At 36.0% G+C, this 14288-nt stretch overlaps 1 protein-coding gene and 1 long non-coding RNA gene across 2 annotated transcripts; both read left to right on the top strand.

Moving 5' to 3' along the window:
• The first annotated feature begins 10071 nt into the window (after window positions 1-10071).
• Window positions 10072-11031, top strand: LOC115928779. The gene is made up of 3 exons (XR_004066213.1): window positions 10072-10317; window positions 10460-10699; window positions 10843-11031. It is a non-coding gene; the product is annotated as an uncharacterized LOC115928779 (long non-coding RNA).
• A 925-nt stretch (window positions 11032-11956) lies between these two features.
• Window positions 11957-13923, top strand: LOC115928568. Its single transcript, XM_030995902.1, has 4 exons — window positions 11957-12230; window positions 12373-12612; window positions 13138-13259; window positions 13903-13923. Exons 1-4 carry the CDS (start codon window positions 11975-11977, stop codon window positions 13921-13923), a joined length of 639 nt encoding a protein of 212 aa, XP_030851762.1. The 5' UTR covers window positions 11957-11974.
• Window positions 13924-14288: the final 365 nt, after the last annotated feature.

Below are 14288 nucleotides of genomic sequence, written 5' to 3'. Positions count from 1 at the left end.
AATTCATTTAAAATTGCTAGATTTCCTCATTCCGGGAATCTTCAATTATTTCTCTTTTCGAAATTTGGGGTTTTCAAGTTTAAATACAATACACTCACAACCTTTAAAAAGCCTATGGGAACAACCATGCTGGTAGTCAAGTTCATATCAAGTAAGCTTCTACATGTAAAATACTTGTACAAGAACAATGAAAAAGGAATTGAAAACAAAATGAAGATGGACTGAAATTAAAACTTTGTCATCAGCATGAAACAGAGATTCTCAAGCTTTTCCCCTGACGGTCCAGATGTGATGTTCATGAAAGCTTAAAGGTCTATAAAAATGGGTAAACTCAATAATTTCAGAAATGTTCATCCTAAAAGGTTTTATTTATCATCGTAATCAAATAATAATAATAATCATATTTCGCTTGTATAGCGCTTAATTCAATGTCTATAAGCGCTTTACAGATATACTATTACCCCGGTCATTGGATTCATTGCTTGCCCGCACACACTGTGTACACAATCTCCACTTCCTGGGGAGCATTCCAGCCAGGCGTTACTTGACTCTCAAAAACTGTTTGACCAATAATGACCGTCGCATCCTATTGGGTACCCATGTAACACCTGGATGTATTTTAGATATGACCAAAATAGCTGATAAGCTTGGACCAAACTTTCATACTCCATGCATATTTAGTCCCATATACCCATTTCTGTGTGCAGTGTATGATATTTTCAGTAAGATGAAGTTAATTTCTTTACATTCTCGAATCATTCCAAACCTTACATTCAATTTCAATTCTCATATTCTCCATTACCAACTACTGACAGTTCCTTCTTTCCAGTTTCTTGCCATGCATTGGCAGGACCTGGGCCAAGTAACCCAAATTTAACTAGTTAGCAATTGATTGCTATCATTATTTCATGACTATGATAATTGACTGTAAGATTGATCAAACGTACAATCAATCACTTAATTTTGTGTAACAGGGCCCGGATCTTTCTTTCCAGGTTCACGGCTCTATTGGTGCGACGCTTACCTGGACAAGATCGAATCCTCAGACCTCTATGGCAGTAACCGGAAACTCCTTCTAGATAGTTCTCATGGTACGCTCCATCATCCATTTGATATTATCTTCCACCATGGAACTCTGATGTGGACCGATTGGAAACTCAATGGTATAGGAGTAAATGAAGGATCTCGGCATTCATGGCCAAAGAACTACTTTCTACCAGGTGGCATTTCGCGACCAGGAGGCTTCCATGTATTTGAGGGTAAGAGTAGAATCATATGAAACTGTTCCTTCCTGTCTTCTATAGTATCGTTAATTAGGGTACGGTGTGACATTTAATACTAAATCGATCACTTTCAGATTTAATTAATGTGATAAAACTGTACATTAAATGAAAACACCTGTTTCACTGAGTATGAAATAATAATTTAAAGTGTTTATGTAGAGGTGTCATGGTCTAATGGTTTCGTCTACCGACTGTGGATAACGTGGACGGCGGTTCTAAGTCCTGCCGCGCACTCATGTCCTTTAGCAAAATAATAATCCGCATTTGCCACTCTTTACCCAGGTGATGTAAATGAGTACCCAGCAGGAAGAAATTCCTAGAATTCCAGAGCGCCTTATCAGGGCTGCTCGGCTATTGCCTGGGCAATAATAGTACAGTGCTTACTATTATTTTTATTTCATTAAGATTGAAGAACACATTCAGAATAAAAATATAAAATGAATTGAATTTGTATAATGCATTACGTAAACGATTCAATGTGCTTAAACAAAATATTATTATTATCTGTTCACTGAATTTCAAGCTCTCACACAAGTGTCCACCATCTCCACTCCTTAAATAATATTCCCTACGAGTTTGCACAATTCAAATGTACGCAAGTTCTCTTGTTTGTTATTTTCAAATGGGGAAACAGCATTTATGTATACGGAAATCAGTTTTGCTGGTATCTTGCAGAAAATTCCTTTTTAGTTTTGAATATTTGGTTTTAGATGTCAACGAATGTGAAAGCAACCCCTGCATGAATGGCGGAAGCTGTGAGGATGAAGTCGATATATTCACTTGTTCTTGTGAACCTGGTTACAACGGAACTACTTGTGATTTAGGTAATTAATATAAAGCACCCGTCGGTGTTATTTCTTAAAAGGCAACTTCACTCTTGAAACGGTTTGCTTCTCATTAACCCTAATAAGGCCCAGGTGCCATTATGGATGGCGCCCCACTCGTTGACTTTTTTCTTTCGAGTCTTGCGCATCTTTAAAAACAAATATAAAAATCGGACCTACAGTTACAAGGTCATGTGACCTTTGGTCTTTGCATGCCAGCCCCAAAATAGCAAATTTTTGTGATTTGTGTACAAAACATATGGAAATGTCATTTTTCCTAAAAATAGATCAAACATTGGTTATTGGGTCTTGTTTAAAGTTAAGGTGCTTGTTTTGAGATCAAAATAGTTGAATTGTAGTAAGAAATGAAATAAAACAAAAAAAACAAAAAAAATACATAAGTTAAGAAAACAAGGAAATACATATAAGAAATGATCAAAACAAGAGATAACATAAGGAATAAGCTGGCTCTTCCAAATTGTTTGTTGTATTATTATTTTAAATGGTATAAAGAATATATGTGATGAAAAAGAATGCTAAAATATGAATAATATATGATTTATGGGTAAAATGTTATTTTATGACCTTATTTGCATAAATTACCATAAATATGCAAATGGCTGAATTTTTCAAAAAAATGAAATCATCATATTATTCTTTACACTTCACTTGACATGCGTGCCCATTTTCGCGGAGATCAGCCGTTTCACGGGCGAGATCTTAAGGAGGCATAATGCCCCCCCCCCCCCCAGCCGTACTAAGACGTCAAATAGCCCGGCCTTTTTAGAGTTAAGACAAATATGATTTCAAACAGAAGAAAAGGCCAGCTCATTAAATCAACGTTTATGAACAAATATTGCATGATTCATATAAATCTGTGATTCTAGATCCTTCCTCCTTGGCCTACAGGCTACAGACCTAAAATAACATGAAATATGCTGATGGTAAATAACCTAAAGAGAAAATATAGGAGCAAACTGGGGGGTAATGGATGGGGGGAGGGGAAGAAAAAGTAAGGATGAGAGAATGAGTGAGTTACGCTGTTACGATTTTGTTTTGTCAACCATTTCATTTGAAGTATGCCAGTATTCATACTGAATTGCAATTCATTAATTTGTTTAATTAAAACATAGGGTAGGTGCAGGGAATTGGAGACCCTTAAGCACATTTACATAATTTACATAAACATGAAAAATGTTACACATACAGAAAGTTTTGTATTCTCTTCAGTAACTTCTTCTCTTTATTTGGTAACAAAATTGTGGGCATGATGTAACTGATTAATAAGATAACAATGATTAATGACGTCAGCACCAAAGGTCTCTCATTACCTGCATGTGCAGGTAATAAGGGACCGTCACAAATCAAGACATTTTAAATACAATTTAAATGAAAAAGGGATTGTTAAGGTTAGTTCAAACGCTTTTTGCAAGAGATATATGCAGCCAATGAACATACTGTAAATTTTAAACGATTTTGAAACAATGTGACCCAAAATATTAACCAACCAGCATCGGGTCATTGACTGTCCTCGGCAGACTCGACATTCACAACAAATAACCCCCATCTCTTTCTCTCCCTCTTTCTTTCTCTTCAAACTTCTCTCCTTCTTTTTTTTATACTTCCCTTTTCTCTCTTCTAGCATGTACTGGTACAGTATGATGATTACTGTTGTCTCGCCGAAATCTGACTCTCTATAGTCTTAATTTTCATGAATGCATTACATGTAATTAGGAATAATATGTTTATTTGATTATGATCATTCCATTCCCTGCTCTCTCTCTCTCTCTCTCTATCTATCTCTCTCTTCCTTTCTCTCTTTGTTTCTCCCCTTTTCCCCATCCTCTCTCTCTCTCTCTCTCTCTCTCTTTACTCCATTCGCTTTATCAATCTCATTTTCATGAGCCATATACCTTCCCCTGCTCTTGTATATCATCTGCTAGTACATCCTTTCACGTAATGTACATAAACGTACGCAATATGACTCTGCTGTATTGTCATTATGTTACAGATTTATTTACTATGTTTCGTAATACTATTGTACATGTATATAATAGACATCACTCTACCTTTGTACATTGACCCTTTCAACCTTGTGCTGCTGGTCGATCATTATATACCAATACATATAACAATAATAATAATAATAATAAATCTTGGACCTGGTGTTCCCCATTACCTGCACACATTTCTGATCAGACACCATTCATAATGTGCTGTGCAACACCCATTCACAACATACAATGGCCATAAGTTTTCTGTGATGGTTGGCACACTTCATAAACTTCATTTTAAAACTACTTTTTAAGAGTCACCCCTAAATATCTGCATACACCAAAACATTCAGTGAAAGTTGTGTTTATATATCAGAGCAAAATGTTACGATCAAAATTGGTTACCTTGGTCAATTTTTCCGATTTTCTTGGAGAAAGAGCATATTGTAGTCTTCAAAATGAATTGGATATATGCAGTAGTGTTGTTAACGGCCACCGAAGGCGCTATAGCAATATTGGAGCCAACACAGACAGACAGTGATGGATTCAAGCTTGGTGATCTCCATTTCCCCGCGATCTCCATTTTCCTGCACCTGCCCTATACTATTTTACGCCCGGTGCATTCCATTAACAAGCCTTATGGCTTTTACGGATGGTGTTTTTGTTATATGAAATATTTGTTCATAGTAATATATTTCTTTACATTTCTCCCTGTCAACAAAATAAAATGTACTTTTTTATTGGAATTCAGTGCCGTTCGCTCGATCATTGATATTCCATTGGCCTACTTTTCTCCATGTAAATATTTGATGTCATTAATGAAATATGCGATTTATATTTCTACTCCAAATTTTCCTTTAGATATCGATAGGTACACTAAACACTAAATTCGTACAAATATATTGATGTATGATTTTAAGAGAGAGTTTGCAGTTGAAAGCAGCGGATCCAGGTTTCCTCTATAGAGGGAAGTTACGAAGTTAATGTATGCGCAAAGGACACTACAAGCGCGTAAGAAAGAACCTTATTATATCGTAGTGCACTGCGAGCGTGAAAGCTCGAAAGGGCATGCGTTCAGCCCCCTGAATTGCGAAAACTCAAGAGCGCCCAAGTGCCCCCCCCCCCTTTCGCCTTTAGAGCGATGCAGGGGCACAGCCTTTGTGTACAAAAACAAATTAATGCAGGATGATTTTTCGCAATTCAGAACCGTACAGACAGTCGTCTTGAGCAATAGAAACTGTTATCTATCCCTGGAAATTTGCATTGTCCCTATTGGTTCATTTCGATGGAAACCAATCCTCTCTCTCTTTCAAACTATTGAGCATTTATTTATAGAACTACATCTGATCTCCTGAAAGTTACCTTTTGATGACATAGTAGTTAGAAGACGTCATTTCGGTGCCACTTTGTATATTTGTGAAAGAAATAGTTTGTATTTTATTATTCAGTGTATCTTCTTAAATTCAATCTCAATTATTTATAAACAAAAGTAATATTATGAAAAACTATATCATAATTCCTTGTCCTTTTCATTCAACTAATTAATTCATTATGAAATACACACAATTCAAACTATGGAGGAATATACCTGAATACCATGTCTTTTTCGATTGAATTTATCCTATTGTAGATATTGACGACTGTTCTCCTAAGCCCTGTATGAATAGTGGGACATGTACGGATGGTGTCAACACTTATACCTGTACATGTGCTTCAGGTTATACTGGAATGAACTGCTCAACTAGTAAGTTAATTGTGTCATAATTCTCTGCAGACCACCCAAGAAATGCTGTCAAAAATTCTTCTTTTCCTAAACATTTATACCACCTTATGTCTATTTAGCTGTCTGAAGGACTAAATGTTCTTTCTTCAATTTATTGAGCATTCATGTAGATCTATATCTCCTCTCCTGAAGTTACCTTTTGATGGCAAAGCAAAAACAAGAAGTCATCTCGGTGCTCATTTTTTTTTGGTGAGGAAAAATTAATTCCTTTTATTATTCAGTTTAGCTTCTTCATTACAATCTTACTGTACGACAAAGAAAAATATTTGTTATAATGAAATAAACACAAATGATATTCTGGAAAACTATATCATGTATCCTTGAATGTTTCATCGAACTAATCAAAACCATTACTCTCACTTCATGAATTGTGATGAAATACACACATTTCATAGAATGGAGGAATATATCGTTATCCGATGGCTTTTCCATTAACCCCATCTCCCCCACCCCCACTTTCCCATTGTAGATATTGACGACTGTGATCCGTATTCCTGTTTGAATGGTGGGACATGTGCAGATGGTGTCAACTCTCATACCTGTACATGTGCTTCAGGTTATACTGGCATGACCTGCTCGACGGGTAAATAAATTGTATTATAATTACCACATATGTTTGTCAAAATTACTCTTTTCTTACTTTCATATGCTTTTTTTGTCTACAAAGGGGACTGAAGGACTATATACATGACCATCCTCTAACTATTGAGCATACATGTAGATATATATCTCCTCTTCTTAAAGTTACTTTTCGATGGCATAGCAGTAACAAAAAGACATATCGGTGCTGCTTTGTATGTTTGTTGAGAACAAAAAAGTATTTTCTTTTATTATTAAGTTTAGCTTCCTAATTTCAATCTCATTGATTTATAAAGACAAATTATATCATGGAAAACTATAAGTCGTAATTCCTTGTACTTTTTATTTAACTGATTAATCCATTAATCTTATTATTTGACAAAGACAATATCATTCTAATGAAATACGCACAATTTATATTATGGAGGAATATATCTTAATCCCTTGTCTTTTCCATTAAAACAAATCACACTTTCCTATTGTAGATATTGACGACTGTGAACCTAAGCCCTGTTTGAATGGTGGAACATGTACAGATGGGTTGAACTCGTATGCGTGTACATGCGCTCTAGGTTATACTGGAATGAGCTGCTCAACGGGTAAGTATTTTATGTTTAAATTATCTGAAGACCATCAAATAAATTGTGACAGAAATTCTTCTTTTCCTAAATGTTCATACCACTTAATGTCTACAAAAGTATTTGAAGCACTACATGTTCTTTCTTTAATTGATTGTGTATATATATAGATCTTTAACTCCTATCCTGAAAGTAACCTTTTGATAATGCCGCTTTTTATTGTCTGCTTTTACAGATGACGAAGCACCTACTCTGAATTGCCAAAATGTAACTTCAACTACGGATTGGGGACTAAATTCATCTTCAACTGTTGATTTCATGCCAAATGCAACTGACAATGTTGATGCAGATCCTTATGTGACTTGTTCCCATTCACCTGAACATGAATTCATGATTGGCATTACAACTGTAAATTGCTCGTCTACTGATGATGCCCGAAACACTGGCAGGTGCATTCTTTCTGTTACAGTCACAGGTAATGATATTTAGGTTGGTTTTAAAACCTAAGCAACCTATTCAAATCTAGGGTTAAAGGTTAAAGAGGATTGAAAAGTGTTGCTCTTTAAGATTTGTTGTCATTTATTTAAAATGCCGCTTTTTATTGTCTGCTTTTACAGATGACGAAGCACCTACTCTGAATTGCCAAAATGTAACTTCAACTACGGATTGGGGACTAAATTCATCTTCAACTGTTGATTTCATGCCAAATGCAACTGACAATGTTGATGCAGATCCTAATGTGACTTGTTCCCATTCACCTGAACATGAATTCATGATTGGCATTACAACTGTAAATTGCTCGTCTACTGATGATGCCCGCAACACTGGCAGGTGCATTCTTTCTGTTACAGTCACAGGTAATGATGTTTGACTTTGTTTTAAAACCTGAACATGAATTCATGATTGGCATTACAACTGTAAATTGCTCGTCTACTGATGATGCCCGCAACACTGGCAGGTGCATTCTTTCTGTTACAGTCACAGGTAATGATGTTTGACTTTGTTTTAAAACCTGAACAACCTATTCAAATCTGGTGTAAAAGGTTAAAGAGGATTGAAAAGTTTTGCTCTAAAAGATTTTTTTTCATTTATCTATGATGCCACTTTTTATTGTCTGCTTTTACAGATGACGAAGCACCTACTCTGAATTGCCAAAATGTAACTTCAACTACGGATTGGGGACTAAATTCATCTTCAACTGTTGATTTCATGCCAAATGCCACTGACAATATTGATGCAGATCCTAATGTGACTTGTTCCCATTCACCTGAACATGAATTCATGATTGGCATTACAACTGTAAATTGCTCGTCTACTGATGATGCCCGCAACACTGGCAGATGCATTCTTTCTGTTACAGTCACAGGTAATGATATTTAGGTTGGTTTTAAAACCTAAGCAACCTATTCAAATCTGGTGTTAAAGGTTAAAGAGGATTGAAAAGTGTTGCTCTTTAAGATTTGCTGTCATTTATTTAAAATGCCGCTTTTTATTGTCTGCTTTTACATATGACGAAGCCCCTACTCTGAATTGCCAAAATGTAACTTCAACTACGGATTGGGGACTAAATTCATCTTCAACTGTTGATTTCATGCCAAATGCAACTTACAATGTTGATGCAGATCCTAATGTGACTTGTTCCCATTCACCTGAACATGAATTCATGATTGGCATTACAACTGTAAATTGCTCGTCTACTCATGATGCCCGCAACACTGGCAGATGCTTTCTTTCTGTTACAGTCACATTTAATGATGTTTGACTTTGTTTTAAAACCTGAACAACCTATTCAAATCTGGTGTAAAAGGTTAAAGAGGATTGAAAAGTTTTGCTCTTCAAGATTTTTTTTCATTTATCTATGATGCCACTTTTTATTGTCTGCTTTTACAGATGACAAAGCACCTACTCTGAATTGCCAAAATGTAACTTCAACTACGGATTGGGGACTAAATTCATCTTCAACTGTTGATTTCATGCCAAATGCAACTGACAATGTTGATGCAGATCCTAATGTGACTTGTTCCCATTCACCTGAACATGAATTCATGATTGGCATTACAACTGTAAATTGCTCGTCTACTGATGATGCCCGCAACACTGGCAGATGCATTCTTTCTGTTACAGTCACAGGTAATGATATTTAGGTTGGTTTTAAAACCTAAGCAACCTATTCAAATCTGGTGTTAAAGGTAATAGAGGATTGAAAAGTGTTGCTCTTTAAGATTTGTTGTCGTTTATTTAAAATGCCGCTTTTTATTGTCTGCTTTTACAGATGACGAAGCACCTACTCTGAATTGCCAAAATGTAACTTCAACTACGGATTGGGGACTAAATTCATCTTCAACTGTTGATTTCATGCCAAATGCAACTGACAATATTGATGCAGATCCTAATGTGACTTGTTCCCATTCACCTGAACATGAATTCATGATTGGCATTACAACTGTAAATTGCTCGTCTACTGATGATGCCCGAAACACTGGCAGGTGCATTCTTCCTGTTACAGTCACAGGTAATGATATTTAAGTTTGTTTTAAAACCTTAACAACCTAGTCAAATCTGGTGTAAAAGGTTAAAGAGGATTGAACAGTTTTGCTCTTCAGGATTTTTTTTCATTTATCTATGATGCCACTTTTTATTGTCTGCTTTTACAGATGACGAAGCACCTACTCTGAATTGCCGAAATGTAACTTCAACTACGGATTGGGGACTAAATTCATCTTCAACTGTTGATTTCATGCCAAATGCAACTGACAATGTTGATGCAGATCCTAATGTGACTTGTTGCCATTCACCTGAACATGAATTCATGATTGGCATTACAACTGTAAATTGCTCGTCTACTGATGATGCCCGCAACATTGGCAGATGCATTCTTTCTGTTACAGTCACAGGTAATGATATTTAGGTTGGTTTTAAAACCTAAGCAACCTATTCAAATCTAGGGTTAAAGGTTAAAGAGGATTGAAAAGTGTTGCTCTTTAAGATTTGTTGTCATTTATTTAAAATGCCGCTTTTTATTGTCTGCTTTTACAGATGACGAAGCACCTACTCTGAATTGCCAAAATGTAACTTCAACTACGCAATGGGGACTAAATTCATCTTCAACTGTTGATTTCATGCCAAATGCAACTGACAATGTTGATGCAGATCCTAATGTGACTTGTTCCCATTCACCTGAACATGAATTCATGATTGGCATTACAACTGTAAATTGCTCGTCTACTGATGATGCCCGAAACACTGGCAGGTGCATTCTTTCTGTTACAGTCACAGGTAATGATATTTAAGTTTGTTTTAAAACCTTAGCAACCTAGTCAAATCTGGTGTAAAGGGTTAAAGAGGATTGAAAAATTTTGCTCCTCAAGATTTTTTTTCATTTATTTATGAGGCCACTTTTTATTGTCTGCTTTTACAGATGACGAAGCACCTACTCTGAATTGCCAAAATGTAACTTCAACTACGGATTGGGGACTAAATTCATCTTCAACTGTTGATTTCATGCCAAATGCAACTGACAATGTTGATGCAGATCCTAATGTGACTTGTTCCCATTCACCTGAACATGAATTCATGATTGGCATTACAACTGTAAATTGCTCGTCTACTGATGATGCCCGAAACACTGGCAGGTGCATTCTTTCTGTTACAGTCACAGGTAATGATATTTAAGTTGGTTTTAAAACCTAAGCAACCTATTCAAATCTGGTGTAAAGGGTTTAAAGAGGATTGAAAAGTTTTGCTCTTCAAGATTTGTTGTCATTTATTTATAATGCCGTTTTTTATTGTCTGCTTTTACAGATGACGAAGCACCTACTCTGAATTGCCAAAATGTAACTTCAACTACGGATTGGGGACTAAATTCATCTTCAACTGTTGATTTCATGCCAAATGCAACTGACAATGTTGATGCAGATCCTAATGTGACTTGTTCCCATTCACCTGAACATGAATTCATGATTGGCATTACAACTGTAAATTGCTCGTCTACTGATGATGCACGAAACACTGGCAGGTGCATTCTTTCTGTAACAGTCACAGGTAATGATATTTAAGTTGGTTTTAAAACCTAAGCAACCTAGTCAAATCTGGTGTAAAGGGTTTAAAGAGGATTGAAAAGTTTTGCTCTTCAAGATTTTTTTTCATTTATTTATGAGGCCACTTTTTAATGTCTGCTTTTACAGATGACGAAGCACCTACTCTGAATTGCCAAAATGTAACTTCAACTACGGATTGGGGACTAAATTCATCTTCAACTGTTGATGTCATGCCAAATGCAACTGACAATGTTGATGCAGATCCTAATGTGACTTGTTCCCATTCACCTGAACATGAATTCATGATTGGCATTACAACTGTAAATTGCTCGTCTACTGATGATGCACGAAACACTGGCAGGTGCATTCTTTCTGTAACAGTCACAGGTAATGATATTTAAGTTGGTTTTAAAACCTAAGCAACCTATTCAAATATGGTGTTAAAGGTAAAAGAGGATTGAAAAGTGTTGCTCTTTAAGATTTGTTGTCATTTATTTATAATGCCGTTTTTTATTGTCTGCTTTTACAGATGACGAAGCACCTACTCTGAATTGCCAAAATGTAACTTCAACTACGGATTGGGGACTAAATTCATCTTCAACTGTTGATTTCATGCCAAATGCAACTGACAATGTTGATGCAGATCCTAATGTGACTTGTTCCCATTCACCTGGACATGAATTCATGATTGGCATTACAACTGTAAATTGCTCGTCTACTGATGATGCCCGAAACACTGGCAGGTGCATTCTTCCTGTTACAGTCACAGGTAAAGATATTCAAGTTTGTTTTAAAACCTTAGCAACCTAGTCAAATCTGGTGTAAAGGGTTTAAAGAGGATTGAAAAGTTTTGCTCTTCAAGATTTTTTTTCATTTATTTATGAGGCCACTTTTTAATGTCTGCTTTTACAGATGACGAAGCACCTACTCTGAATTGCCAAAATGTAACTTCAACTACGGATTGGGGACTAAATTCATCTTCAACTGTTGATTTCATGCCAAATGCAACTGACAATGTTGATGCAGATCCTAATGTGACTTGTTCCCATTCACCTGAACATGAATTCATGATTGGCATTACAACTGTAAATTGCTCGTCTACTGATGATGCCCGAAACACTGGCAGGTGCATTCTTTCTGTAACAGTCACAGGTAATGATATTTAAGTTGGTTTTAAAACCTAAGCAACCTATTCAAATATGGTGTTAAAGGTAAAAGAGGATTGAAAAGTGTTGCTCTTTAAGATTTGTTGTCATTTATTTAAAATGCCGTTTTTTATTGTCTGCTTTTACAGATGACGAAGCACCTACTCTGAATTGCCAAAATGTAACTTCAACTACGCAATGGGGACTAAATTCATCTTCAACTGTTGATTTCATGCCAAATGCAACTGACAATGTTGATGCAGATCCTAATGTGACTTGTTCCTATTCACCTGAACATGAATTCATGATTGGCATTACAACTGTAAATTGCTCGTCTACTGATGATGCCCGAAACACTGGCAGGTGCATTCTTTCTGTTACAGTCACAGGTAAAGATATTCAAGTTTGTTTTAAAACTTTAGCAACCTAGTCAAATCTGGTGTAAAGGGTTTAAAGAGGATTGAAAAGTTTTGCTCTTCAAGATTTTTTTTCATTTATTTATGAGGCCACTTTTTAATGTCTGCTTTTACAGATGACTAAGCACCTACTCTGAATTGCCAAAATGTAACTTCAACTACGGATTGGGGAGTAAATTCATCTTCAACTGTTGATTTCATGCCAAATGCAACTGACAATGTTGATGCAGATCCTAATGTGACTTGTTCCCATTCACCTGAACATGAATTCATGATTGGCATTACAACTGTAAATTGCTCGTCTACTCATGATGCACGAAACACTGGCAGGTGCATTCTTTCTGTAACAGTCACAGGTAATGATATTTAAGTTGGTTTTAAAACCTAAGCAACCTATTCAAATATGGTGTTAAAGGTAAAAGAGGATTGAAAAGTGTTGCTCTTTAAGATTTGTTGTCATTTATTTAAAATGCCGTTTTTTATTGTCTGCTTTTACAGATGACGAAGCACCTACTCTGAATTGCCAAAATGTAACTTCAACTACGGATAGGGGACTAAATTCATCTTCAACTGTTGATTTCATGCCAAATGCAACTGACAATGTTGATGCAGATCCTAATGTGACTTGTTCCCATTCACCTGGACATGAATTCATGATTGGCATTACAACTGTAAATTGCTCGTCTACTGATGATGCCCGAAACACTGGCAGGTGCATTCTTCCTGTTACAGTCACAGGTAAAGATATTCAAGTTTGTTTTAAAACCTTAGCAACCTAGTCAAATCTGGTGTAAAGGGTTTAAAGAGGATTGAAAAGTTTTGCTCTTCAAGATTTTTTTTCATTTATTTATGAGGCCACTTTTTAATGTCTGCTTTTACAGATGACGAAGCACCTACTCTGAATTGCCAAAATGTAACTTCAACTACGGATTGGGGACTAAATTCATCTTCAACTGTTGATTTCATGCCAAATGCAACTGACAATGTTGATGCAGATCCTAATGTGACTTGTTGCCATTCACCTGAACATGAATTCATGATTGGCATTACAACTGTAAATTGCTCGTCTACTGATGATGCCCGAAACACTGGCAGGTGCATTCTTTCTGTAACAGTCACAGGTAATGATATTTAAGTTGGTTTTAAAACCTAAGCAACCTATTCAAATATGGTGTTAAAGGTAAAAGAGGATTGAAAAGTGTTGCTCTTTAAGATTTGTTGTCATTTATTTAAAATGCCGTTTTTTATTGTCTGCTTTTACAGATGACGAAGCACCTACTCTGAATTGCCAAAATGTAACTTCAACTACGCAATGGGGACTAAATTCATCTTCAACTGTTGATTTCATGCCAAATGCAACTGACAATGTTGATGCAGATCCTAATGTGACTTGTTCCCATTCACCTGAACATGAATTCATGATTGGCATTACAACTGTAATATGCTCGTCTACTGATGATGCCCGAAACACGGGCAGGTGCATTCTTTCTGTTACAGTCACAGGTAATGATATTTAAGTTTGTTTTAAAACCTTAGCAACCTAGTCAAATCTGGTGTAAAGGGTTAAAGGGGATTGAAAAATTTTGCTCCTCAAGATTTTTTTTTCATTTATTTATGAGGCCCCTTTTTATTGTCTGCTTTTACAGATG

This window comes from Strongylocentrotus purpuratus, unplaced genomic scaffold (genome assembly GCF_000002235.5).
Source record: "Strongylocentrotus purpuratus isolate Spur 01 unplaced genomic scaffold, Spur_5.0 spur5_scaffold_3, whole genome shotgun sequence".
NCBI classification, from domain to species: Eukaryota; Metazoa; Echinodermata; class Echinoidea; order Camarodonta; family Strongylocentrotidae; genus Strongylocentrotus; species Strongylocentrotus purpuratus.
This window is presented reverse-complemented; position numbering and strand designations above follow the sequence as displayed.

Excerpts from the sequence above, each read along its gene's own strand:
- LOC115928568 (XM_030995902.1), top strand. The coding sequence starts at position 11,975 with ATGTCTGCTTTTACAGATGACGAAGCACCTACTCTGAATTGCCAAAAT. Across the intron at positions 12,613-13,137 it reads TCTTTCTGTTACAGTCACAG|ATGACGAAGCACCTACTCTG; the intron begins GTAAAGATATTC and ends CTGCTTTTACAG. Across the intron at positions 13,260-13,902 it reads ATGTTGATGCAGATCCTAAT|ATGACGAAGCACCTACTCTG; the intron begins GTGACTTGTTCC and ends CTGCTTTTACAG.